At 36.5% G+C, this 27,752-nt stretch overlaps 1 protein-coding gene across 3 annotated transcripts; it reads left to right on the forward strand.

Moving 5' to 3' along the window:
• Positions 1-960: 960 nt before the first annotated feature.
• On the forward strand, positions 961-27,752 carry FEZ2 (fasciculation and elongation protein zeta 2). Of its 3 annotated transcripts, XM_033055259.2 has the most exons (10): positions 964-1,228; positions 2,788-2,896; positions 5,986-6,102; positions 7,514-7,658; positions 10,296-10,564; positions 13,191-13,271; positions 17,099-17,174; positions 19,319-19,384; positions 25,145-25,173; positions 25,622-27,752. In XM_033055259.2, the coding sequence occupies exons 1-9, from the start codon at positions 993-995 to the stop codon at positions 25,153-25,155; spliced, it is 1,110 nt and encodes a 369-aa protein (XP_032911150.1). In that variant the 5' UTR covers positions 964-992; the 3' UTR covers positions 25,156-25,173; positions 25,622-27,752. The 3 variants fall into 3 exon arrangements, with proteins under 3 accessions (XP_032911149.1, XP_032911150.1, XP_032911151.1); XM_033055258.1 differs by lacking the exon at positions 25,145-25,173 and having other exon boundaries at positions 961-1,228; XM_033055260.2 differs by lacking the exons at positions 13,191-13,271; positions 25,145-25,173.

A 27,752-nucleotide genomic window follows, 5' to 3' on the forward strand; every position in this document is an offset into this window, starting at 1 on the left:
GAAGATTTATGTCTTCTAGAAGAGCCTCTTTAGACTATGCAAGCATTTTGGATTTTCATCAGAATGAAACAGAAAACATCTCTGTGCCAATGTCTAAAACGATGCATCGACTTAATACTCATAAGTAGTCCTGGCCTCCTCTGCCTTACAGTGTCTGAAAGGATAATATTTGGAATGCCTATTTACACCAGGGTTTGTCAGCTTGTCATAATCCTGAATAGGATAGGATGCAAATCCTTTCAATGACCTCAGTGGCACTCAGATGTTTAACTAGGAACATATTTTCCACTTGCAGTGTTGCCAAACATCAAGTAGGAAGTACAGAAAGAAAATTAAAGGAGGCTCAAACCAAATCAGGAAGATAAGCAAAGAAAATTCCTGGTACGTACTTTAGGATAATCAAAAGATCATGGCTGCTCCAAAAAAATACAAGTTAAAAAAAGCCCATCCTAAGCTATTGTGCCAAAGGGCACAATACAAAGCTACCAAAGGATGGGTACCGGAGTCACAGTGCTGGTAAGAAAAAGAATCTCCAAAGCTTAGATTCTTGCGGACTAGAGGACTGAATGGAGGCATCGATAATAGTAGTAAAAACAAGTTACAACAAAACTACTGCAAATCTGCAAATACTCCTACCACGGCAGAGGCGCTGGAACTGGGTGATCTTTAAAGGTCCCTTCCTACCCAAACCATTCTTCGTCTCCCACTCTTGCCCAACGAGCCGCCCCTACTCGGAGTGGAGCTCAGTCAGTACCGAGACCGCTGCGTGCGGCACCGCGATCGCTCCTACAGCCGGGGCTGGCCCGGCCCGGTTCTGCGGGCGCTGCCCCAACCCGGCCCGGTTCTGCGGGCGCTGCCCTAGCCCGGCCCGGCCCGGCCCGGCCCGCTTCTGCGGGCGCTGCCCCGGCCGGGCCCCGCCCGCCGCGCGCCACCGGGAGCGCGCAGCGCCGTGAGCGCGCAGCGCCGCGTCCCCAGCTGCGGCGGCGGCGGCTATGGCGGCGGCGGCGGCCTCGCAGCGAGACCCGGGCGATTGGCAGGACTTCTCGGGATTCCAGCCCTCCGCGGGGAGCGGCCCCGAGGCTGCCTGCGACAAGGGCGGCTGGGGCGGCGGGGATCTCGGGGCGAAGCTGTCCCTGTGCTTCGAGCCCCCGCAGGCCCGGGCTGGCGGCGGCGAGAGCCGCGTTCCGCTGCGGCCGCTCACGGAGCAGAGCGCGCTGCAGGACGACGAGTGAGTGCGGGCCGGGGGGCGCGGAGCGGGAGCGGAGGGGAGGCCCGGGCCGGGCAGACCCGGCCTGAGGGGACAGCGCGGCCCTCCAGCCCTGTCCTGCCCTGTGAGAGCGCTGCCCCTGGGCCTTGCCGAGCCCGGCGCGGTTTGTGGGCTGCGGGAGCGGAGCCTTTCCCCGCCCCCGGGGCTGCAGCCGGGAGCCGCCGGGCCTCGGCCGGGGGCACCTTCGGCCTCCGCGGTGCGGGTCTGACGTGCAGCCCTCCGGCTTCATCCCCCTGACGGCCAGGGAAGCGTGAGGGCATCCCAGCGCTTCTTACCCCGCCGAGCTAGCGAGAAGTACTTGTTCCTGAAGTGCAGTGACCGTGATTAGTATTTGTATAGCTTCTCGCAAAGTGCCCTCTGTCTCAGTACTTGAAATTAAACATGGAAAGTGCCGAAAGAAGGCAAAGAACAAATCGCAGCTCCAACTGTGATAATTGTTGGGGGTTTTTGCCCTGAGGAACAGAGGCTTTCTGAGCCAAGCTGCTGTACAGTTTTTAACATTATTTTACTAATATTTCTGTTTTTTCTTATATAGTAAATTTAGTCAGCTTATCTTCATTAAAAATACCGCAGTCTTACTTTAAGGTAACTAAAGTGTATGTCTTGTTCTTAAGAGAAGAATAACAAAAAGCCTGTTGGCAAAATACTAGATCTGTGGTGTAAACAGTGAGGTAAGTTCAGTGAACCATGAATCACTTTGGGCAGTGATGAGGCTCTGTCTGCCCTTCTGTGTCTGCCTCGGCCTTTCCTCTGACCTCCTGTGAGCCTTAGCTAGGCAACCATTCCAAACATCCACCCACAGCATAGCGCCTGGAGGCAGGGCTTGGTTGGGGACTTGAGACAGCCTGCTCACAGGGCTGCTGTGCTTAAAGACTGAGCTGCTTCACCAGCGCAGGTCTGCTTGTGCAAGCCTCAGTTTTGCATAGGCAAGCCTCCAGGACAGCCAGAGAGGACGTACTCTCTAGAAACAGCAAAGATTGACCGAGGACAAGAGTACTCTTGTAGGAGAGCTGAGCTCTGCAAGAGGACTTCTAGAAAAAAAATTAATTTTTCCAAAATTTTAGTCTGATCCGTGCATTTTCATTATTCTGTGATAAATGGAAAGGGAAAAAAAGGAAAGATTTCGCCCAGAATTTGCTACTTAGCCTCTGCTAAATTAAATTAGGAATGTAATTTATAGCTCAGCTCAAATTTCATTGAAGGAGAGGCTCATCCACCCCCAGAAAAGATTTTGAGCGTAGTTACATAATTAGCATAGAAGCCAGGTTTTCATTTACTGTTTTGTTTCACTGCTGTGCATAAACTCTTGTTTTAAAAGGGAAGTGAATTATGTTTATCAAAAAACATTTTCACATGGCTTTAGAACACTAAAAATATTGTCAGTAACTTGCAGATTAATATGTAGGGAGGAAAATGCAGTTACTGATGGAGTTATATGATCATTAGGAATATGGTTATTGCTGATTCAGTTGCTGCTTGTTTTGAGGTCTGCATTTTTGTTCCTTTATTCTTTACTCCAGGATTTGGAATGCCTTGACTGACAATTATGGTAACGTCATGCCAGTTGACTGGAAGTCTTCCCACACCAGAGCTTTGCACTTGCCAACGCTGAATCTTTCGGAAAAAGGGGTAAGGTCTGATCAGCAGAGGTACCCTCTTTGGATCCTTGGTACTCAGCAGGGAAGGAAAACTGTTTGCATTTGTATAAAAGAATGTTGTTTTTAAGTGGCTGAAAATATTTTTAGTACTTGCCATTATACATGAGAGCTTTTTAAAAATCAAAGAACCACTGATGTATATCTCCCTGGGTTGGAATAATTCAGGGTTGGTTTTAGATGACTCTTCACTGGAGCCAGAGCATGATGAAAAAAAACTGTAAAATGAGAAGGTGTTTCACATAAAATCTTTCTGCTGTATGATTCATGTTGAACACTGATCTGAGTAAGGGAGGAAAAGAGTCAGGAGTACTCTGATTTAGTAAATCCAGTGAGGACTTTCTAAAGTTCATCTAATTCCACAGTCTAAAGATGGCTTTAACAAGAAAGGTGGCCCAGGAGACACTGAACTGCAAGAGTTTGTTGTGTTTTCCTTATTTAAGAGTTAGCATAGTTCTCTGGGGCAGGAACAGGGAATTAAGAGCTTCAGAGAGTTTATAGAAAGGGTTGTCCTCTGATGATCTTAAAAGTGGATTAAAACACTTCACCAAGAAAACCTAAGGAATTCCCATCTCACTGGTTTTCTGGGGAAATTAGTAGCTTATCTTTTGAACATAGTAAAGTTCAGTTATGTTGTAAAACTATCTGAGGGTGTAACCTGAGAATCAGGTAATGCTTTGGCGTCTGCTATGCATTAGGTAATCAACAGATGCTTTTTACTGTGACAGGAGCAAAGATTGTTCTGCTGAAGAGCATACTTTGGGGTTCAGTAGAGGAAGGTGCAAATGTAGAACTCATTTTCTTGATTTGACTCTTATGGTTATCCCTTGAATTTGACTTGTGTTTCTTCTAGTTTTTATCGAGTCCTTGTTCAGATTTTATAAGTGGTTTTAGAGTAATTAAATTCTTACATTTTAACTAAAAGTGCAACTTGCCATGCTGTGACATTGTGTCAGGGGAAAATGGACTGGAAGACAAATAGATTTCTTGATAAGTAACTAAGTATAATATATAAGAAAATGTTTGGTATCATTTTTGTAAGTTAGTTCCAGGAAGTTATGAAGGAAGTACATAAAAAAAGTGTGAAGTGGTGTTGCTGGATTAGAAAGAATCTTAAATGTGCTGCCAGTAGAGAGAAAACCAGTTCATGGATTAAATGTGTCTCAAGTTTTCCAGCTTTCACTCCACATGGCATGCCTTCTGATGTGTAAAGACTGTGGGGAGCGTTTGACATACTTTTCTTGTGCTGCTTTGTCTTCAGCAGTATTGCTGGGTATGTAACAGCACATATGGACCAGCTAGTATCTTGTTTTATCTCTCTTACAATGAAAAAACTAACAGCTAAGCAACACTTTCCTGATGCGTTTGGAACTAATAATGTGCTACTGAAATTGTGTGGAAAGCATTTCTCCTCCTGTTTTAGTAGGGAAAGATATAAGGTCAATAAGGCTGATTCACCTGATCTTGGTTCCTTCACATGACAGGTCTATGCACACTTTTATACATCTCTGACAGTGAAAGAAGTAACTGGGTAAAAGTGTTGTGCACAATGGTATGAGGAATGGGATAATGCAATTCCTTACTTGTTTTGTTTTTGCTAGATTACTTTAAATGGGTCACTCCCTGGTAGCAGGGCAGAAGGAGGCATGGAGTGTGGCTGGGTAGGAAGCCAGGTGTTCCTTTTAGTCCAGATTGCAGCTGATGGTGTTTTTGGTGATTTATTAGTCTATATTATCAAAATGTATTCAAAGGTCTCAGAATTTTTCTGGAGATGAGATGAGGGAAAGCAGATCTTCTAGATAAACTCTTATTCTTGCTTACTATCCCATCGTTTCCCATGTGCATGAAAAAGTACTTGAGGACAGCAGACATTTAAAAATTGTCAAATTGGAGTGTATCTGTGTAGTAAGTGAAGACAGAGTCTTAGTGGAGCCCTGTAACTGCACAGTTACTGGAATTCAGATTGTGGAAAAAAAAGTCGACATTTGTCTTTGTTCTGAATGCTGTAAAAGTGCAAATTCTATGTTTTCCCCTAAAGATGAGCTATCTGGGGATATTATTTGGAGGCTCAAAATGAATCTGAGAACTAATAAGGTTTCTGAAGAAACTGAGAAAATTGGAGGAATTGCAAGAAAAATTGAAAACTGATACTGTGAGACCAAGGACTTCGTACAGCCAGTCATGATGCTTGTAAATTAGCCCAAAGATCAATGAAAGCAGTTGAGTTCAAAAGGCAGATGTTGGGGGTTGCAGCTTTGAGGGACTTTTCTAGGCTGGAATCTAGTAATAGGCAAAGTACAGGAACAATTTTATAAATAAACCAGGATATATTGCTGTGTGAGAGTAAAATATGCCTGACTTATTAAGGAGGGGACTTAAGTCTCTGAGTATATATATATATATATACACACACACATATATATATATATATATCTCTTTGGTTTGAAAGGATGAATATCATTTGTTGGAATATATATGAGAACAGTGTTGCTTCTCTTTCTGAAAGGACCCTGAGATATTCAACAACATGTTTTTTTTCATAATCTGGAATACCAGCGTTCTGATATCACCATTCAATATCAACTCTTCTCAGCTTTTTTCCATGTCTTTTATTATGTGACAAAGTGGAACCATAAAAGCATTTAAAGAAAGAGGTTTGTGTAACATTAGACATTATAGGCAAGTTTTTCACCCCACACTGACATTTATCAATCTTCAGTGAAGATTTAAGTATTTACTTGACAGCCTCCCCTGTAGATGTCTGTATGTCAGTGTGTATATGATCTTTATAGACAGACATTATTTAACAACATTAAAGATTGACAGCTATTTTAACTTTGTCCAGTTGCAGTTTTGATTTCATTTTCCAGGCTATTTGACAGATAGAACTATTGTTTCCATTATTATGAACCAAGATTCAGTTTCATTTTTAAAATTCAATGATAACTCCCCCTTTTTTTTTGTAGGTTACATGCATTTTATACTCTCACATTAGGGGTGGGTATATATATGTATATATATGTTTTATGTATGGATATAAAAACACTTTTTCATGCTTTTTAGGTAAATGACAACTTGAACCTTGACTTGTCAGATGATGAAGAGCTGAGAGAACAGTTGGATATGCATTCTATCATTGTTTCCTGCATTAATGAGGAGCCACTCTTCACAGCAGAGCAGGTAAAGTGTTCAGCAAAGACAGTATTGTTGGTGTAGAATTTTTTTTAAGTCTGTTATTAATTTTTGTTGTTCTTGCTCTTCACTGTAGCGAAGCTTCTTGGTTGTTCTTTGTTTAGGGTTTTAATAATGTGGGAGGTACCATTATGTCATTCAGATTTAAAAAGAGTTTCAGTACTTTAGGGGAGGTTGATAATCCAGGGTCCTGGAAATCTTTGTATATTTCTTACCATTAATTAGTCAGGAATGCTACAAAATTAAAGATATGTGTTAAAAAGAAAAAATATTTTTAGTATCTTAGTGGTAATGTAGAGTTTGTAGTTTCCCACCATGGCTGCGTGGCAGTTCATAGTGTCACAGGACTTTGTTGTTAGCAAGAATTATTTGAAGTTTTTGCTTAACATGAGGGACGATCAGTTTATCTGCTACTAAGTTTTCAAATTACTTGGTATCTAAAGTCTTCAAATCAATGGATTTATTTCAATTATCTTGAAAATTTCTGTTCTGAGTAAGGTTCATGAGAGTGAGTTCTGTTAAGATCCTGCTTTAGTAAGCAAAAAAATAATCTATTTTGTTGTTGCTTAAATGGTTAAGCACTGGTTAAGCTGTGAACTCTGTAATAGTATGGGAGACAGGACTGCTTGAAGTGCCTCAGCTCGTTTTTACTGTGAGTTGGATCTCAGCACTGACTACAGCCTTTAAACTTATAAAAGTTGCTGTGTTATTTATTCAGATGTCCAGTTAATAATTTAGCCTGTAGAAATGTAATCATTTATGTGATATAAAGTAAGCTGTCTGTGCACAGAATTTCTGTTGTCATGCTTTCTATCTGGCTCAGGTCTTATGCCCAGGGATGCAAATCAGCTTCAAATTATGGTGGATCAGTTCAAAAAACTTCTCTCAAGTACAGTTGTTTTTCAGGCTGTTCAGAGAGGCTTTTTCGCCTTTCAGAGAGTTTTTTTTAGAGAGTTGTTTTGTTGGTTTTGTTTGTTTTCTTGTTTTCATTTTGTTGTTTTTCTTTGTTGGAGGAGAGAGGGATGTTTTATTTTGCATAGAGAAATGTGGTGAAACAGGGAGTGGGGGAGGTGACTGATTTTTGTTGTTGTGTCTTGCTTCAACTGAATACTCAGGAAAGATACTCCAGCTTATTCCTGAATTTAGTTCTCTTAAGCAGAATCATGGGTAGCTTCATATAGAAATAACCCTGTAGTTTCAACACACTGCTTGTTATGCCATCGCCAGTTTGCTGTTACAAGGTGTGATTATTCTCAGAGAGCAAGGATGGGGAGGAAATGTCAGTATGATTTTATTGATCCTCTTCCGTCCAGTCTTGGTGGTAGTTTCATCCAGCTTTGCTTCAAATTGCAAGCTCTTCGTGTATGAAGGTTTTCATAAGGGTTTTCATTTTTCAAAGGTGATTGAAGAAATAGAGGAAATGATGCAGGAATCACCTGATCCAGAAGAGGATGAAACACCCACCCAATCAGATCGGCTCTCTATACTTTCCCAGGAAATTCAGACCCTCAAGAGATCCAGTACAAACAACAGCTATGAAGAGAGTAAGTGGTATTTATTTAGTATTTTTGCTCTTTTGCTTATTGAATATAGTTTAAAGGGTAAGTTTGCCACATGTTTGATTCTTAGCAAGTCCTTCTTATGAAATATCAGAATTCAAAAATGTTTTCAAAATATCCTGAAATAATAGCCTAGATTTAGTACACAGAGGACTTACCTTTGTCAGCTTTGTTATGACTAAGAACAAAAATAAGACTTTATAGAATTTCAATTGAAAGCAAATATTCTGAAGGTTGGTACAGTTGAATGAGATTCCTTTGTGGGCAAAGTGATAAGTTTGCAATGTTTTATTAAACTTCGTTATTTTCTGTTATTTTCACTTTCTTAATACCCGTATACTGTTTAAGATCAGCTAAAGCTCTCGAAGTTACTCAGTAAATAAAGTTTTACCATACCTTTGTTACAGTTTCAGTCATTGCAACATATCTTGATAGACAGTAACACAAAAATAAGGCAGCCATTTCTTTTTTGCATATTTTTCAGTCCTCTCTTTCCATTCCTCTTCAAAAACTTAGAAGCTAAAAATATCATTTGTATTTTCTACTCAAATGAAATCATCTGTGCTTCCCTATACAAAAGCGAAGGAGAAATTAGATGAATAATTGAATTGTAGTAAGTTGAATTATATATAAAAAAACTGTGACTAATCAGTTTTGTGCTGGAAAATTTTACTTGATCTGTGCATTTGTCAACATGAATTGTAGAAGGTAGTAGGGGACACAAAGAGTATTTGATAGATGATGTTTCTACTTTGGTCTTTCTTAAAAAGTTTGGTGCTTTCTTTGCTGCAGTCTGGGTCAACAATACAAACTCTGTAGAAGATCCAGAAAACTGGATGACCTTTTGTGGCATAACTTAAAGTTTCTGCTACATTTCAGATTTATGGAAGAGATTCCAGCCATGAAAATGGTCTCTTAACTGTCTCAACACATAAATTTCAGGAATTGAAAGCAAAATGTATTGTGTTCAGCAGGGCTTCCTGGTTTTCTGACAGTTCCATATGTCTTAAGGTTTGGAGCTAATCAAGCTTGCTCAGTATTTCATATCATATCTATTTTGCTTTGCCTCAGGAGCCCATCTTTTCTGTTGCATCTTTACAGTTTAAAGGTCAGTCTCAACCAAATAATGCCTTGAGTTACTTTGGCAGATAATTTAACTTTGCTTCACCAGTTTCTCAGAATCTGCTTTCATGTCTTTTAGGTCACTATTTTATTAAAAGCTCTTGCTACCTATTTTTAGTGTGTGAAGGTGCTTCAGAATTGGTCTGCATATCTCTGAAATTTTTACAGTTTTTTTCCTAGAAACTCTGTGGTTTTTGTGTGATAAATCAGATCTTTTCATTCATTTAGCATTCAGAGCAGGAAATCACTTATATTTACTTTTTTCTTGGGTAGGAAAAGACATACATTAAGGCAGTCCAAAAATAAAGCTCTGGTTACACAAGTGAGTTCTTCAGTCTACTAAGTTTCAGTCCATGTAGTCTTCTACATTTGAATTCCTCTGTCTCCATTCATCTGCATTAGCTGAGTATTTCCTATGTAGCCCATTCAAGACTTTGATAATGACTACTGATCTGTCATCAGTCAGGACTGCAGTTGGGTAACCTGCACCAATGTTTTTACAACAATTGGTTTTTAGGCTGTGAAGCTGGTTCTTAAGTGTTGGGACTTGCAGGTGGTCTCCCTCAGTGCTGCTACAGTGTTTGAACAGAGTTTAAGCCCTTAGCTACCTTGAAAAACTGTGCCTCCTTGTCAGAGAATTGTCTTAAGAGGTTTCATTGGCTTCTCTTCAACTAAGTAAGTGACAAGGAGCTTTCTCCAATCAGTTTTCCTTGCTGTAATTTAAGAGAAAAAAATTCACATTTCATTTACTACCTTTGATGCTTCTAAGAGCTACACTTTTTTGTAGTTTGTGGCCATATTTGTATTTTTTAACACTTGTATGTATCTGCTTTCCCTTACAAGAATTCTTGTAGACAGGATATTTACTAGACTAATTCAATGAAACTAAATAATTGCAAGCATTTATGCAGTGTCCTTAAACAGATTGTACCTGTCAGTGTAATCAGGACTAGCTGTTTCTCAAGTGCCAAATAGGATTATGTTCTTTGACACAGCAACTGCTGGGACTTGCTAGCTTCCTAGGTGTGGCAGACCTAAATTGGAGCAGAAAGCAGTCCTCAAAAATGTGCTCACTTCTAACCCAAGCAAGCCTCAAAACATTTTCTTGGTCATAATTGCACTAACTGTAATGCATCACCCAATATGATGAAAATATGAAGTCCTTTCATTTGAACAGTGAGTGCAGAGGAAGTAGTTTACAGTTGTGTCAGAAGTTTAGCACTTATTCCAGTTTCCAGCATAAACTACCAGCACATTCTTCGTATTTGCAGATTATTTCAGATTTCTCAGAAGTAAGAAGAGAGTTTAACCATCTTTTTGTTGCTAATCTTGTCACCTCTGGGATGTGTTTATTCCTTTAGGAATGTTGTTTTGTTCTATGTCGTTTTAGAACTGAAGTTTTTGTTTTGAGAAATTTCAGAATATGTTTTTCTTGTAACTCCCACAAGTTTTCTCATGCTTAAAATCTTGACATATTACTTTTTATGTGACTGTTTGTAGGAGTGAAAAGATTGTCTGTTGCTGAATTAAATGAACTGCTAGAAGAAATTGAGACTGCTATTAAGGATTATTCTGAGGAACTGGTGCAGCAGCTGGCTCTACGAGATGAGTTAGAGTTTGAGAAGGAAGTGAAAAACAGCTTCATTTCTGTCCTCATTGAAGTACAAAACAAACAACGAGAACACAAAGAAACAGCAAAGAAGAAAAAGAAGCTGAAAAATGGTAGTCCTCAGAATGGCAAACAAGAAAGAGGTCATATGCCTGGAACAGTAAGAAAATTTTGATAAGTCTTTATACATTTAAAAATCTTTTTTTTTGGTTTTTTTTCTGCTGTGGGAAGTAGTAGTCCTAGATTATATTAAGGTACCTCGTACTCCTGCTTCCATGCCTTCATTCGCAAATAAGGCTTAAGCTCTTCTTACTGAGAATTTTTTTTCACAGGGTCATATATTTTACTCTTCTCGTATTCAGAAAAGATTTTTTTAACTGTTTGCAAATCTGCCTGGAACTGGGATACCTTTATTGCAGAAATACTGTCTTTGGATGTACTGCTCTGTGTTCTGTTTCCAGTAGGCAAATTCACTTACGTGTTTGGTTTCATTGTGTATATTTTAGTATGTGTTAGTCTTGCAGTAAATTCAGTACTATTGTTGCTGTAGTTGCACAGATATTTATTGATTGTGCTGGTTTCTAGGAAAAAAGTTAATGTCTTACCCTGGATCTCCTATGCTGTGGCAGAGTTACTACATTCAACAACAGACAGGAAGGAAGCCAAAGTGTGCATGTGTACAGGGAGGAGATAATTTGTTTTATTCTTTACAGAACATAGCAACAAAAGGAAAAATGTCTTTCAAGTAGAGTTGGATAAGAGGAGTCAAAGAACAAACAAGATTATGTTATTAGCTTGTCAGTGCAATTTTTTCTTTCTTATTTGTCTAGTATTATTTAAAATTACTTAAGTGAGATATTAATGGTGTAATTTCTTAGTGCCTCTTATGGGATGCATAAAGAAATATCAATACTTCAGAATGTATTTCTAAACTTACAAGCATAAGATACCTGTGATATAACCCAAATAGGGCTCTGATCTCATCTGTTAAATGAGAGATGTTTATGTGTGTAGCAAAGTTTTAGTGGAACTTAAGAAAGTATTTGTCTGGAAGACCATACAAAATTGTCATCTCTTTACAAGAGCACAGTGAATAGTTCCTTTTTCCTTCCCAGTCATGGAAAACCAAAAAGGGATACTCTACCTAGAAAGAAAAATAATTACTTTGTTTTGAAACTTGACTCAAGTGATTCACAAACTGTTCTGGTTAGTTTAAAGACTAGAAACTTGAGTGATGCTTTCAGGTATAACTTACATGGTCCCAGGATAAGACATTTTCATATTTGGTCACTTCAAGATACAGATGTGTCAGGTTGCTGTCTAAGAGGGATTGAACAGAGTAGCTCACAGGTGAGACTGTAGCTACATGTGTGTGAGTCCTTTGAAAATAGATTGCACTGTCATCAAGAACAGATTTGAGAGCCCTCTTCCAGAAAGAAGTGCAAGGTTCAAAGTTCCTTTCTTCAACAATCCTTTTTTTTTTCTTTTTTTGTCTTTGAAAGGTGCTAAGAATGTGCATACAGCGAGTATGTTCTAGTAGCTTTGTGAAGACTGACTTTCTGATAATACATAATGTATTAATTGGTTATTTTGTTAACTATAATGAAGTCTCATTTAAATAAAAAGATTGGAAGTAGAGTTAAATTGTCATACTCTTAATAAAAATGAATTCTCCTCTAGATACTATACTCAATAGACCAAAAAAAATAGGTATTTTAATTTTTTTGTCCTTGATATCATCTGTGGGTAAATCAGTTTCTTAGACTTCTAAACTTACCTCTTTCACAAGGGAAAACTGGTGAGCAGTCAAAAATAGTCAGGGCTTGAAGACACCAGTTCCTTCAGGTAGGATATCTTCAAAGAGTTAAGATGGCTTTAGCAAAATGTATGCCTTCAGTGACCTTTGTGCTTTAGAAGGTGAAAGAATACTGTATTCCAGCACGTTTTGTTCCCCTCATGCAAATAAATGCATTCAGATAAGCATGCTGAGCTGTTCTCATCCTACTACCCTGTGTCAGTAGCTTGGCTATTTCTTCTTTTTATGTTCATATCACTTGCTGATTTTATATCACATACTAAACATCAAAACTGTTTTGATTTTGGTTTTTTTTCTGCTTCTCCAACAAGCAAAAAGGACTACAAAGTTCAAGGAAAAATGTGTAATTGGATTATATACGGCTTTTTCTTTACTTGGATTCCATGATTCCATACAATAGAGCTTGAAATCAATGCGAGTGTATTACTAATTTTTATGATATTACAGAAAATAGGGAATGCTATTGTTGCTTCAGTTGTGGAAGAGGAAACATGAAAGCATAAAAAGTTTTAAAGAGGTGGAGCTGAAAATTGCAGCCTCTGAACAGTGTTTCTTGAAAGTACGTTCTTAAAATCTGAAAAATTGGTGTCAGTAGTGTCTCTAAACATACATTGTTCAAATGCAAATGTTAGAGGGAATTTTACTGTGAGCTGAACTTGGAAAAATGCTAATTTTTTACATTTCTAAATGAAACAGCCATAAAAGGCAAGTCTCGATTATTGGGTCTGCAGTGTGAAGATTTTGTTTGAATAAATTTTGGTGTAGAAATACTGGTTAACTGTCATTATAAGGTTTGCTTTTTAATTGAAAACAAAGTAGGTGAGTGTAGAAATAGAAATGTGCTGAAATACACCTTTGAGCTTTTTTTGCTATTTGTCTTTCATAGTCTTGATAAGTGCTGATTAATAGTCTTCTGAACTTTTCTCTGTCCCTTTTTTTTTTCTTTCTGCTATGTTTTCACTACTTTTAGCGCTTCAGCATGGAAGGGATCTCAAATGTCATACAGAATGGCTTCCGCCACACGTTTGGAAACTCGAGTGGAGAGAAACAGGTGCTGGGCTATCTTCTCCCTTTTTTCTCATTCTTTGCCTGCACTTTTGGTAGGAGCTGAGATCTTGAAAATTGACAGTAGCTGAAGATAAATGCTGAGACAGGAAAAACCACGATAAAGTGCTGGAATCTCTGCTCCTTCCCTACCTCATGTTTCTGATCACCTGCAGTCTCTTTCTCTCCTTAGCAGCTCAAGAGATTCAAGACTTGATACCCTGTTGCACTGAGCTAATAACCTGTATTTCTTACCCCAGACTAAAAGTCTGTTTTAGCATAGTGCATGCTTTAGATACATTGCATGTCTGTAAAAATTAATAACCAATCAAAGAATGTGTGTATCAGGTTAGATGTAGTGTTTCAGCCTTCAGCATCAGCAACTTGTATAATGAAAAAAGGCTTTGTTTTCTTTTTTCTTCAAATGTTCAGAGCTGATACATTAAAAAACAGAGTAGAACCTGGAAATGTATAGACTGTATTGTCTTTTGACTTTGAAAACTGCATGATCTTAAAAGCAGCCAAATACGTGCGGTGCAGGTTACCAATACAAAATACACAATCTATAGGCAAGTTTGTGTTTTTGTTGCCTGTTTAACTATTGAAGTATTTCTAGCTTCACTGGGTGTCATATAGATGTTGTGTGTGCCCTAGAAGAAAGATTCTTACATTTTATTTCAAAGTAATAACTTGCTGTTTCAGATCTGTAGTATGTATTTTATTAACTGCATTCTGAATTTTAGTGAACTGCTAATGCTTATGCTGTTGTTTAGTCTTTTGGCACACTACAAAATATTGGTATTTCACATTATTTAATGTGCGCCCAGTATTTCAGTTTATGGAGTTTTGTCAGAGGAGTCCATTAAGAGGGTTTTTTTTCCCCTGGTGAGAAGTCCATTGAGGCAATAAGTTTACTGGTAGTTTAGAAGTCAAGACTGATTAGGCTTTTGTCTGGAAGATGAGTGTTGTATCCTGCAGAGGAGTTTGGGAGGTAAAACGACTCCTCTCAAGTCATTCTGCAATCATGAGGCTAGAAATCAGACTTACTTACTTCTCAGGCAAGGTATATGTATGAGATTTTATGAATACATTGATCCAGTTATTTGATTGTCCTCAGCTTTGAGGATCTTGAACACATGCACAGAGCTTATCTAACAAGAGCTTTTGTCACTCTGCATTATCACAGTACTAATAAAGCTGTACCTGTGTGCTATTTTGTTTTTTGGTTTTTTTCTTGACTGTCATTACCATAAATTACTGCTGTTTATGCCTGTATCTCTAGGTATTTTAAATATCCTATATTTTCATCAAGTGAACTTATTTAGACATGCCACCCCATCATCTTTTGGTTAAAAGACTTTCACTGCCTCCTATGTGGACATAAGTAGCATAATCGTATGTTAAAAATAACAGTGATTGAATAATTCAGTCATTTTTTGAGGTAATTTACTAATGTTATTCTTAACATTGATCATACTTTTGTCCTGATTTATCTTTTTCTCTAAGTTGCAAAATTAAACAATTATCAAATTCTCAGTTTCTTAATGCTGCTCTCACAATATAAATGTGAGAGTTTTTTCCGGGGTGTCATGATAAACTCAGGTTCAGGTGTTTTCTGGTAGCAGGGAAGAGCTAGTTAGAAATCTGGAATTGTGCTTAAAAATTGCAAGGATAGACAATTTTTTGTGTATCTTGGAAGCCATGAAGTTCCTACTTATAAGGTTACAACATGAAAAAGTTTGACAAGTTTATACAGTTATTTCAGAACTCATTTCCATGTCTTAATTTTAATGGTATTTACCATCTTCTACTACCATCTCATAGTGCATACTTCCCTTTTTAAAATCTCAGTCCAATTTTCTGTGCATGTGTTTGAGACAAGTAAAAATTGCTTAAGAGATTTTCACCTTGTAAAGAGAAACTTCCAGTGGGAACTCCCTATTCCTATCTGATAATGTAGTAAAAAAAAAATAAATTGAAATGTTGGTAGTTCTTTCTAAATGTTGGTAGTTCTTTCTGTGATCATATTTCTAGAAGAAAATTCAAGGCATTCATTTTGATCTTCAGGCTTATCAAACATTTTTCATAGGTGAAATATTGCAGTGGGAATTGTTGCTTTATCATGTCATCAAATCTGCTTCAAAAATTTGAGGTCACAGCAGATTTAATGCTTGGTCTTGTCAGTAAGCTACACTTCAATCTCTCCTTCATTCTTTTCTTAATATGTTATCCTTCACACAGCAATTCAGGAGATGTTTTTATAGTGGTATTATAGAGGCTAATTGTTACAACTGCAAAGTTGATGAGTAGAAGGAAGATATTTCTGGAAACTAAGAAATTTTTTTTTAATTTTTAATTGCCACTGTTAGAGAAGAAAAATGAAAGGAGAAGGGAAGCAGGATTAGTTGATATTTGATACAGTGAAATATCCTAGTATTTTATTGTCTAGGTAAAGGGCAGAATGCCATTTAGTTCTGAAGGTTAGGAAAGACAGCCAGAAATCTGATTTCTGTGTTAGTAGATCCACTTTCATCTCTGCCATTGGCAGATTCAGCAGCCTCATATCTAGCTATCGATTCTGATAATTTTATTAAGAGCATAATTCTCTTGGTGATACTTGTTGGTTACATTTCCTGGAAAAGAAATTGAAAATTGATTGTTTCCGAGAAGCAATGCATACTTTTCTCTGCTGTGCCGAGTGGACATGAGAAAATGCCAAAAGAAAAGGGAGTGAGAAGAGCACACTGTGTTTGCAGAAGGTGTTGGGGAGGTGTCAGTACCACCTGGACAGTTGGTACAATTGGTTTAGTGTCGCTGAACTGAGTCTGTTTGGCTTTTAGGCAGATGATGTGACTGGGCATGAGGTGTGTAATCCTACTGCAAGTATGGCAGTGGTTGTAGCTGCCCTCAGCCTCCTCCTGCAAAGTGCAGCTCTTCACTACAGGCTGACTTGACTTTCACTGGAGGGCTGTTACCAAGGAGAAGGGGAGACCTTGTACCTTGTTTGTAACGTGTTTCCTGCTTGTTGCCTGGAGAACTCCATAGGTATCGAGCTGAATGAGACATTGAGGGTTACTTCGCCTACTGCCTTGCAGCTGTAAAACCAGAATAAAGTTCGTGTTTAATTCTTAAAAATTGACTTGAGGGAAATTTTAGGAAGCTTTTCCACTGGGAAAAATTCCAGCTATTTTAGTGCATTTTAAATTCTGACCTCTAAGGAAAATATGCATTCGTATAGGCTGCAGAGTAAGATGTCACCTAAAATGCATGTAATAAAAGACCAACAGGGTTACATCAAGAGTTTGAAAACTAATCTTAGTTGCATGGCAGGTGTGAAAATCTTGAAAGTTTGGGGTTTTTTGGTTATTTTGGGTTTTTTTTTAAAGCAGACAAGAATTGAAGATTTCAGTAAATAAAATTAAAAAGAGGTTGGTTTGAAACTATCTGCTAGCACACTCAACTATTAGGACTGATAATTTAAATCAAATTCTGCATTCCGGGGTATTATGTTTCATTGGGCTTGCCTTGTTCTTTTTGGTTGGAAGTGTATAGCAGCAGAAGGTGAAAGCCATCTGTTTCCATTTTCACCTAACAGTGGGGCAGCGTCATTTTCTTTGTAGAGAGGACAGTTGACTTCTAGTGGCCACATAATGTGGAAAAAAACCCAAACCACAGGGTTTCTGTTAAAAAAGCTCTGAGATAGAATGTTAATCTGTTCTGAAATACGATTATTTGTGGCTAGCAATTTAAATTGCTACAATTTTTACAAAATAAAATGCAAACAGCGAAGTTGCATGAAAGGACTCACAAGTAACTCTGTTTTTCATTTGACAGTACTTAACAACCGTCATTCCTTACGAGAAGAAAAATGGACCCCCATCTGTTGAAGATCTTCAAACATTAACCAAAAGTGAGCATACGAAATTCTCCTGATCCATTCCTCATTGTATTTCCAGTTGTGGCTGCTCAAAGCCAATGAATCCATCCAGTTCTCTCTTCCCCTTACCCTAGGGCATGTATGTAAAGATGCGTGATTTTAACCATAGATTTTGGCCAGCTTGTTTTCTGACCCTTCGTGTTAGGTTTATTTCCTAGCTGCTGTCTGAAACCCTGAAGCTAGAAACCTGCATCTATCATGAAGTAAATATTTCCATGTTTTGATGTTGGCTGCATGTCATGCAATTTGGTCTTAAAGTTCCTGATATACCCCTTTTTGTTTGCATTTGCGGTGCTTTATTGAGGTTATTTTAATTACTCTGACAAAATGGAGTGGATGTCAAGATACTTACAATGATTGCACTTACTGCCTTTAAAATAGCCGGCTTCTGTCCATGGTTTTGGTGGGGAGGGGTTGTTTTTAATAAATTTTGATAGTTAGGAGTTCCAAACCAAACAGGATTTTTACAATGCTTTGAATTCCCTGTTCTTCACACCTTTTTTAGACCAAATTCTCAAAAATATTGTAAGTTCTAAGTCCTCTAGTTGTTGGATTTTATTGTTTTTTGGTGTTTTTTTAATTCTAATTTGCAAGAAATCAAGGTTGTATTTTTAAAAACATTAATATTAAACACCATATTAAGGTGGTTTAATGCAACAGTGTGTCTCTAGGAGTCAATAGCACCTCCTTCATTGGATGTTTATAGGAACAGTTTAAAAATAGATGTAGCGTACATCAATGCATTTGATCATATCTCAGTGGAGAATCTCAGTATGTCTTTGAGGTGATTTTCAGCAGAAGTTCTGTGATTCCGCAGGTGGTTGAGGAGTGATAAAAGGCTCATTGGTTGTTTCCTTGAAAGAGAAAATAAATATTATATAAATTCTAGAGTAAAAGAGATGTTTAAGTAGAAATTAAATTTCTCTTTATTTTTCTACAGTAGGCAGCCTTAGGTGTTAATTTGTCCTTACTTTGTGACAAAGGATTTCTCATTTAATGTTTATTCTTGCAATGAAATTTTATCCTCTTGCCTTATTTAAATTTCACTTGACACTATTAAGCACATGTTAAAGCCTCTTGAAAACATTTTGTGTTGTTTGGTGGTTTATTTAAAAAATGTAAAAATGTCTTGCACAAATGCATTGTAAGGAGCATTAACAATATTGATTTCTGTGGGCTGGTTGGAATTTGATCCTGTGAGTCAGTTGCAGATTTGTGACTCACTGTCTCTGCTGTTAAGGCAGGCAGTAAAGCAGGTGTTTAGGTTTGTTCAGTTGTTTTTTCTTTAAAAGCTCTGTATTACTCTATGGTTATGAACACTAATGTCTTACTACAACGTAAAAATTGAAATAGAGCTCTTGTTATAATTTGAGTGTAGAGTCTTATATGAGGAATTTGGAGCTTATTAAATATTGCTTTTTAGTAGAATTTTGTATTTTTGCTTCTTTCAGTCATGTTCTGAGCACTTTATAAAGAACAGTCATTGCTTTTCTTTAAATAGTGACGGACAGGCTTATGTGTGTCAAGTCAAGCTTGTCCATGTGTTTTCCTTCTTTAGAAACAGGCAAGATGGACAAGATCTACTCAAATATGTCACAAAATGGCATTTTTGCACTATTTTAAGTTAATGCCAAATTCAATCATGTAGTTAAGATTTTTCAAACCTACAGCAGATAACATTCACCATTTCAGGGAGCAGAAAAAAGCACCACTAATATTTGCATAGAATCATTCACAGCATTTTTCCATTATTTGAGGTAAAGATCAAAGATATTAGTGGAGCATACTTTAGTCTTTGGATAACTTTCTTGTGGTGAGAATTTTTTATAGGGAAGAGGTCCTTGTTGTTGCTGTTGTTGTTATGACTGATGGAATTTTACTGTAATATTAATCACATTAATTGGGACTCTTGCATCTATGAACTGTGGGGCTCAGTGAGAATTACACAAGTGAAAGGTGGAGAGGATGTGATGTCTCATTGTATCTTCTCATCTTTCAGTTAAGAGATTTCTTACATCTCATAGTAGTAACTCTATGAATAGTTGGAGCTGCTCCAAAGTATTTAAGTGTTGTGTTTAATTTATGACTAAATAACTGATTTTTTTTTCATACTTTAGTTCTGCATGCCATGAAAGAGGATAGCGAGAAAGTGCCAAGCTTGTTAACTGACTACATTTTAAAGGGTGAGTGTGCTTTTCAGCAGGCATTTTGTTTGATTCTAAATGAACTTAATTTACATACAATGTTTATTTGAAAATAGTGAACCTACTGCATTCATAAATTATGTTGCCTTTCAATCAGACATAGCTCTCACTTACATTCTGTTTTGTCCAAGCATTCTGAACATACAGTTCATGAATAAAACACATTTATTTTGTTAGTGTTAGTAAAATACAGCAAACTACTGAATGACAGCAGCAGGAACAAAGGAGTCTAGCTTATGAAGTGAAATGGGTATAGTTAAGATCTTCCATTGTACAGTTTATTCAGTATTTGTAACTCGAACTGCCCATGGCAATAAAGCATTTGCTATGCAAAGTGCTTGCAGCTTCATTTCAAGTGTTACGTTCTGATCACTTAGAAAAACTATTTATTTTACTTATTTTACCTTCTTCAGCTGTTGTTTTAAAAGTTTTTGTATGAGTCATTTATTTTTCAGTCTTACACATTGACTGTGTTTAAAGAATGTCTAATATTGAAAAATAGTGTTTGCCTTAGCTTTAAGGAGTTGTTTCAGGTAGTTTCCAGGTTGTTAAATAATTTTAAAATGTTTTTTGACTGATTTCTTTTTTACCTAGATCTTGCTACTGCTTGTGTTCTTGCTTAATTCTTGGCATATGATACAATCTTCTTAAGTGTTCAAAATTTAGCAAATGCATCACAGATCTGAGCAAATACCTGTACAGAAGGATGATGAATGCCATTTTGTTTGCCACTAAAATGTTTATAATATTCTACTTTCCATAGGCTGCAAAAGTTTTTCTCTTCTTTTGGTATCATGCATTCCAAGTCTCATCTTTTTTTCAAATATACTGTCTATTGACTTAACTCACTCCATATGATTTTTAAAGATTTTTTTACTTTCTTACACAAACTTACAGTCACGCTCATAATCTCGTATCAAAGATATTTGGAAGTACTTCCAGGTTTAAGTTATGGATGACATATAGTGTGCTGTCGCTTCAGAAAATCTGAAAAAAGCCATTCAATATTTTGGAAGCTCCAACAGACTTCCTGTTGAAAGAGATACATTTCTAAGTTTTGTGTAGGGTTGAAGAACTGCCCCATACAGAGATCCCTTCAGTTGATTCCTTTGATTTTCCGATTGTTTACTTATTCTTTCTAAAAATTCTTCCTAAATTAGATGTGTTTGCCTGTGAGCCATGTAGGATCTCGGTCAGGGGTTTTTTTAGTGGTGGTGGCACTAAACCGTAGTTTTGTGAAGCAGAATCTTTGACCCTAGAGGATGTACTGTTGTCAGTAATTAAAACTGCTCTTCGTAATACATCTGGTAGTGAGTGACTGGATTTAATAGTGCCCTTCACAGTGTCTACTCTTATTTTTAGATGTAGCTATCCAGGAGAACTTTCAGATTACTGGGATATTGAGAAGAAACTGGCAGCTTAGGGATGTGGAGAAATCTTTTTTAAAAGCAAAGAAGGCTTATAACAGTAGATTATCTGAGCATATGAGAGGATGATCTAGGAAGCTTGAACTGAAGTTTCTTCCTGCCACTCATTACTTAAAATGCTTATTATTTAAAAATCACCAAGGACGTTCTACAAGTGAAATGCAACAATTGCAAAAATACCATGCATTGAGTGTCTTGGATCAAACAGGTCATCCGTCATATACAAACACTGTTATCTTAAAATTGTGAAACCCAAATTGTAGGAACATGAAAAGTAATCACTCACATCACTCATAGTGAAAGGAAAAGGCAATTTTCCCCAGCTACCACTTCCTTAGTGAACAGAACCAAGCCTTTCTTCACACTTTGTGGGTTTGTGTACCCAGTGGCAGACAGTTGTGAGCACAGGGCTAGTGAGCATAGAACTTTACTCTTCCTCTCAGTATAGCCTTAACTAAGCTTCGTATACTATGTTGGCATTATGTAAAATATTTATAACTCAGCAAACAGTATTACTGTATACTGTAGATTTATTCTGTGGCACAGACAAAGTCTTCCAGTTGTTTTTGAAGTTGTAACCTATTGCTCTTTTCCTGCAAAAAAAATTCTGGCCTGAAACTCCCACAAGGCTTTAATTGCGCAAAATATTCCCAGCCACCAGTCTATTGTCTGGACATTATTTTTATAGCTTGTTAAGAGGAGATTGGTTGAATTATTCACAACCGCTTAGATCAACTTTCAGTAAAACTTTAATACCTGAAATTCTAACCCATTTCTTAAATTCCAAAATAAAAGGAGTGACCTACTTTTTGAGGATTCTGTTCTCTTCACTGTAAAGATTAAAAATGTCTTGGCAGGGTAAAAATCTTGAGAAGAAGATTTAGGGTTTAAATTTGTTTTCTGAAAGAAATTCTGAGCCCAGTAGTGTAATCCATATGGTATAGTGGTAATTGTATTCATTTTACACTAAATGAATTTTATTGCTTTTTCTTGAGCTTTAATCAAGAAATGAAATTTTGAAATGTGTGAATTATATCACCAAAGGTACTTGGTTCTGTTAAAATCTGTTAAGTACATGTTCCTTTGAGGATCATTTTTTTCCCCAATCTTGCAACAAAAAAAGCAGACAGTAAATTGCATATGAATTAGGATATGTGTAGCTTTATGGGAAATCCAGTTTGGCATCTGACTGCACAGAGGTAAAACCTTTTTTCACACTTTATGTTCTGTTTTACAGAGCAGAAAAAAAATCTTCCAAACATGCTTTTGATTATTTTTTAAAGCAGCACTGTCTTGTTATTCTCTGGTATTTAAAAAGTTAGGATATGCAGTCCTATTGTGGGTGTTATAGCTGTTATCCTCAGAATTATTAATAGACTTGTCCAGATATTAGTGGTCACTGTTGAAAAGTCTGAAAAGTTACTAAAATTGTTCAAAAGCAAGAACTGAAGGAAAAATGTTAGGAAAAAGATTGTTGCCAAAGTATTATTAGTACAATGTAAAGGAACAAATAGAAGGTTGATGTGAACAGGGAAATGTAAAAGGAACCATAACATAAGATTGAACATAATTGTTGATGTGACATGAAATCTTACCACATGAGTGGTATTCTGAGGATAGTGAAATAAGTTTATATTTTCTCTGAATTCCAGTGTGTCTTGTAGAATTAACAAATTCTGTGTTATCTTGAATAACTTGAGCTAAATGCTCAATAATTCTGAAGTTTGGATCATGTAGGAAGACAGACACAGAACCTCTCTGTGTGTGCTGTTAAATACTCACTATTTTGATTTAATAATGATTGAGTAAAGTTGTTTGGACAAGAGCTGGAATTTGAAGGACAGTTCTGCAGCCAGATACGCTGTTGACCTTCTGTGCTACCATGGATCATTCTTGGATTTCTTTTTTCATAACCAGCTAATCCTTCTGAAATGCTGGAAGTAGAAATCCTCAAAACATGGTGTGTGCAAAGCCAAATAAAGAAATTAAAAAGAAGAACTCAGTGCTTTTCATGTTAGGGGATAAAGCCACCTCTGTATGCATTTCTCAGTAGGATTATTAGTTTTGAAATTATCTCTGCTGCTTGCTTTCTTTAAAGCATCTTCTTTCCACAATTTCTACTGCCCCCTTGTGTCCCCCCAAAATGTTAAAAATGTCATCATTTTCCTTGTCATACTTAAGTCCCTCTTTCCAGGGATCATTTAGCTCTCCCCTGGATCTTTTCAGTAAGGAATATCTCCTCAAAGGTAAGTATCCCAAAGCCAGACTAAGTACGTACCCTGTGAAGAGTCTGGTAGCAGCTAAGTGTAGCAGCTTTCTTGTTCCTGGTGTTCTTATTGCAGCTTTAAATTATTTTCAATGAGATATTTTTCCTTTTCTGAGGTTCTGTTTGTTTTTACTTTTCAGTGTACTTTTCAGTACATTTCTGTCCTGAACTTAGCAATAATGAAAGAGAATTTAGTGATTTGCTTTGTAAGTGAACTCTAGTTCTTCTCGCACTAGCATATGTTTCATATTATATTTTATAGATTTAAACTTAAAATAGATGGTAACTTGAAATTGATCAGCATTTACAATTGTGCTTATTTTTTTCTGAATGTATTTTAATATATCAGTATTATTATTATAATATTTTATCATTAGGAGTCATGAAGGAGAAACTGGGATTTGAAAAAGGGAAGGGTAATGCGTTTACTGACAGGGAAAGAAATACCAAACCGAGACTGAAATTCTTTATCTTAGAAAGCACACTTATGGACTGAAGCTGGCAGCTTAGTAAGGTCACAGTACTCAATGCTGTTTGTTCTCATCTTTCTATTGACCTTTTTTGATAGTTGAACTATTACAATGTGATTTGAAAACACAGTACTTATGTCCATTGGAAGGCCTAAATAAGCTAAGTTTTTTGTGCACAAATTAAGCTGTAAAACAGATGGAGATATTTGTGTCATACATTCTAGCTGTATTGGGTTTAGGTGTTGCAATAGCAATAGGAACCATATCCTTTGATAAAAGTGTTTGTATGGACAGTGCTCATTGAATTTTTATTTTGTTTTGAAAGCTTTCAGTCTTTCTTCTTGTGTGCATAATGTAATGACTTTCTGCATAATTATTAATTTGCCAGCTACAATAATGCATGTAGTACTTTATTTATATTATAAAAATTAATATTTATATTATTAGTATTATGTATATTATATTTAGTGTAATTGCATCTGTAATCTTTGCAGTTTGCAAGTTTAGGTTGCTTTTTGAAGAAAATGCCTCTGTGCAGTTGTTTGTCTCTTCAATCTCACAGATAATAATTGCCAATTTCAACCCCTCAAGACAGAAATAACAGAAATACTGTAGGGAGCAGCATCTAGGTAGGAGAAGGACTGAAATTGCTGTGTGCATTGAGCTGATGGCTGTTGCCTTGAAAAGCCAGCATCTCCTTGGGTCTGATGTATTCACTTTCTTGAATGCCCATACAGGGGCTCCTGATTCTCTGGGGGCATGAGAATGTGGGGAGCGCCTTGTGAGATGGAGTTCACAGCAGGTTTAAAGTAGAAGCTGAGGACAGCATTGTGGGAAGGGGAATTGTCTTGTTTTATTCTTATATGGGTAGTAGAGAATAACTGACAAAATCTGGAAGCAAGAGTTCTTTAATTTGGCTACTTCCAGAACAAATCAATTATATTTATGAAATGTTAACCACTGTATACACCGAATTAAGTATTAAGTATTATAGGGTAGGTTGTCTGGTATCACTTCTAGGCACATTATTTCCAGATGATTACTTTTTTACTTCCAGTTTTTACAAAATGTGAAGATTTAGCTTGGTGTACAAGGATAATTTTTACATAACTATTATACAAAAAATATATAAGTGTGTACTTACAGCTGAAATTATTGACTTTGAAATCAGATGTGTTATAACAGTAAAATTTATAAGATGTATTTACTGCTAAGCTTTGTGTTCTTTTCCAATTGTCCTCAAACAGTGTGACAAAAATAGAGGGCTAAAAATAATATGCTATACATTACTAGTTAGTAAAATGCATGAAGTGTCTAGTATTGTTTTCTTCTTTTTTCTGAATGTAGATGTCGTGAAAGCAGAACAATTGCCCATCTTTCTCCTTGCTATTTCATACCTGATCTTTCAAGTAAAAACTTAAAATTTTTTATGTTTTAATGAAGCAAGAATTTGCACCTTGTTCTATTTTTAAATTATGCAACTATTTCAGATAATAAGAGCATTTATTTTCTTACCTTTAAACTTTTTGTTTTATTGTTACACCTGACTTCTTTATTTGCTTTTGTGTTGTGCTAGCATTGGTTTGAAAGCTGGATTGCTCTGAGGTTTGTGTCTTACATTGAAACAGGAATGAGAAGCACATGAAGGACATGTCTTATCTTGCCACTGTGTGATTCTAGTACGCGCACCAGAATTAGAAAGTAGAGTTAGAATCTCAAATTGTCAGTGCATATTTTTAAAATATAACTGCATGCGTCACCTGTTACTTAATGTTCTTTTTTCTGATATAACACTTTAAAAAGCACTATTTAAGACATGACCTTTAGTTAACTCATTTCTGGATAATACTAGTTAAAGATAGTGGGTTGTGTCACTTCATTACCTTTTGAGAGAGGCTAAAAACTTAATTACCAGTTTCAGTTGATTAATAGATTTTACTGTGTTACTAATAGGGTAGAATCCAACATTTAAATATTTTAGTATATACATTATATTTTTATGTAGACCAACTTCACTGATACTTACCAATGTGTATTTGTGGTTTTTTTGCAGTTCTGTGTCCTACATGAAGAGGGCTGTCTTTCAGAATTAGCCATGCTCCTTTCTGTGATGAGAAGCTTTCCTTGGATATAACTCATAGTATTTTTTCATTTGGCACTATACCTAAAGCAGTATTCATTTACCTCCTCTGTGTGTGTGGATTTTCTGATCCTACAGTAAGTCATCTGGGCATGACAACTCATCCAGTTTAACTTAATAGTGCAATGAACTGGGGCAGGGAACAAACATTGTACAGTTTTACTTGCATTGTTCTGACTTTTTAAAGTCTATTTTTACATTGTATAGCATGTAGTAAATCCTCCTGCACATTTTGTTGTTGGAAGGAAGGGTAAACTTTGAATAGTGTAAATAAAATAAGCCTCATTTTAAGGAATCCATATTTAAAAGAATCCTTAGTTTCTAAACAAAGATGAAAAAATGATCCTAGTCAGACTTGGAATTTAAGATTCAAGTGAGTTCTCCAGGACACTCCAGAAAGGTGACTGAGAAAGTCAGCAATCAACACTGCTTTGTAAATGGTAATTTTGAAATATACAACAGATTTGTTCATAGATGAACAAGTCCAGATTTCTTGGTTTGACATAAGTAATTGTGTGTTACTTGTTCTTGGTATTAACACAAACATCTACTAATATTTCATGTTTGGTTTTATTTTAATTAATAATGTTCATGTGGCTTAGATATTCTCCCATATTGCTGCTATAATTTTACCAGTTTTAAAAGGTGTTTGATCTTAATGAAAATGCTTCAATATATAAACATTTTAAAAGGCAGTATCTTTTTAAAAATACATGTACAGAAAAACTTGCACCTGGCTTCCAAGTTAGTATTATATTGAGATGTTGTTGTGTATCTCTGAATTTTGCTACAAATATCTCTTGTAAATTGTGTGCAACGATGTATCTGCATTCAAACAGATGAGAATGTATTTTACAAATCCTGTAAAAGAAATGTACCCCATAATTTCAATTTTACATACTTGTCATTTTGACAGTCTAAAAGATGAGATTGAAATGTAAGAAGTTTAATTTAATTTAAAAAAACAAAACAAAAACCAAAAACCCCCGCTTTTTTCTAGGTTGAATTCCTATTGGTTCTTCATCCTGATGTATATACTGAATATATAAAGGCATTGGAATATGAAGTTCTAAAGAGATAAACGTATTTTCTTCAGTTTTTTCCATCTAAAGTCTTCAGGGGTTTTGTTAGTTAAAGGGAAATTTGATCCTGAATACCTTGCATCATCTTTAGTGTTCAAGTTTATTATTGTCACCAAATACTTTTTTAATCAGTGAAACAACATGGTTTGAAGAGAGTTCTCATAATGTTTTGGGTTTGATTTTTTTTTTTTTCTAAAGGCCTCAATATTTTTGTCTTTTGTGCCTTTTTCAGCTTAGAATTTTTTTTCTTTTCCCTCTCCCCCTCTTGACCACCAGTGGATACTTGCCAGCCTGCTCAGGAATAAATAGATCCTCTCCATAAGTGTGGCATATGTGAAGAAGTTTTTTTGTTGCTTTATTTTAATTCATTTGTGGTTTCTCTAAAAAGAAGGCAGCCATTTATTTCTGTAGCTGCTGTGTTATAAATTCATTATGGCATGCTTTTTTGTAGAAATTCTAAATGTTGACTGTTGATGCCTGAAAATGGGCAAAGGGGATTGACCCTGCTTTATTTTAAAAAAGGTGCATATGTGAAACCCACCATGTCTCTGTGTGAGATTATTCAGAGGTGCTTCAATCTCCTAATGAGGCTTGAAGTGACAAGATGGAACAAAACAAAACAATTAAGAGAAGAGTAAAAAAGAAAAAAAAAGGCAACAACAAAAAAACTTCTGTTTAAGTTTGTTACTTGTAAAATGTCTTGGTTGACTTAAAGTCACAAACTACTAAAATTTAGTAATGAAACTGGAAACATCTTCAGTGGGCTAAGCATGGCAATTTCATGCCTCTCATCAGACTAAACAAGATTTCATTATGAAAAGTGTCTGTTTACCTTGTATGCATAAAACTACAGCTGCCAAATGTGGCAAGTATTATATGTATACCTATATATGTACATAAAAAAAAAACAGATCTCAAAACATTTGAATAAAAAGAACCATGCAAATCTGCTTTTCTGCTGA

This window comes from Catharus ustulatus, chromosome 3, assembly GCF_009819885.2.
Source record: "Catharus ustulatus isolate bCatUst1 chromosome 3, bCatUst1.pri.v2, whole genome shotgun sequence".
Lineage (NCBI taxonomy): Eukaryota > Metazoa > Chordata > Aves > Passeriformes > Turdidae > Catharus > Catharus ustulatus.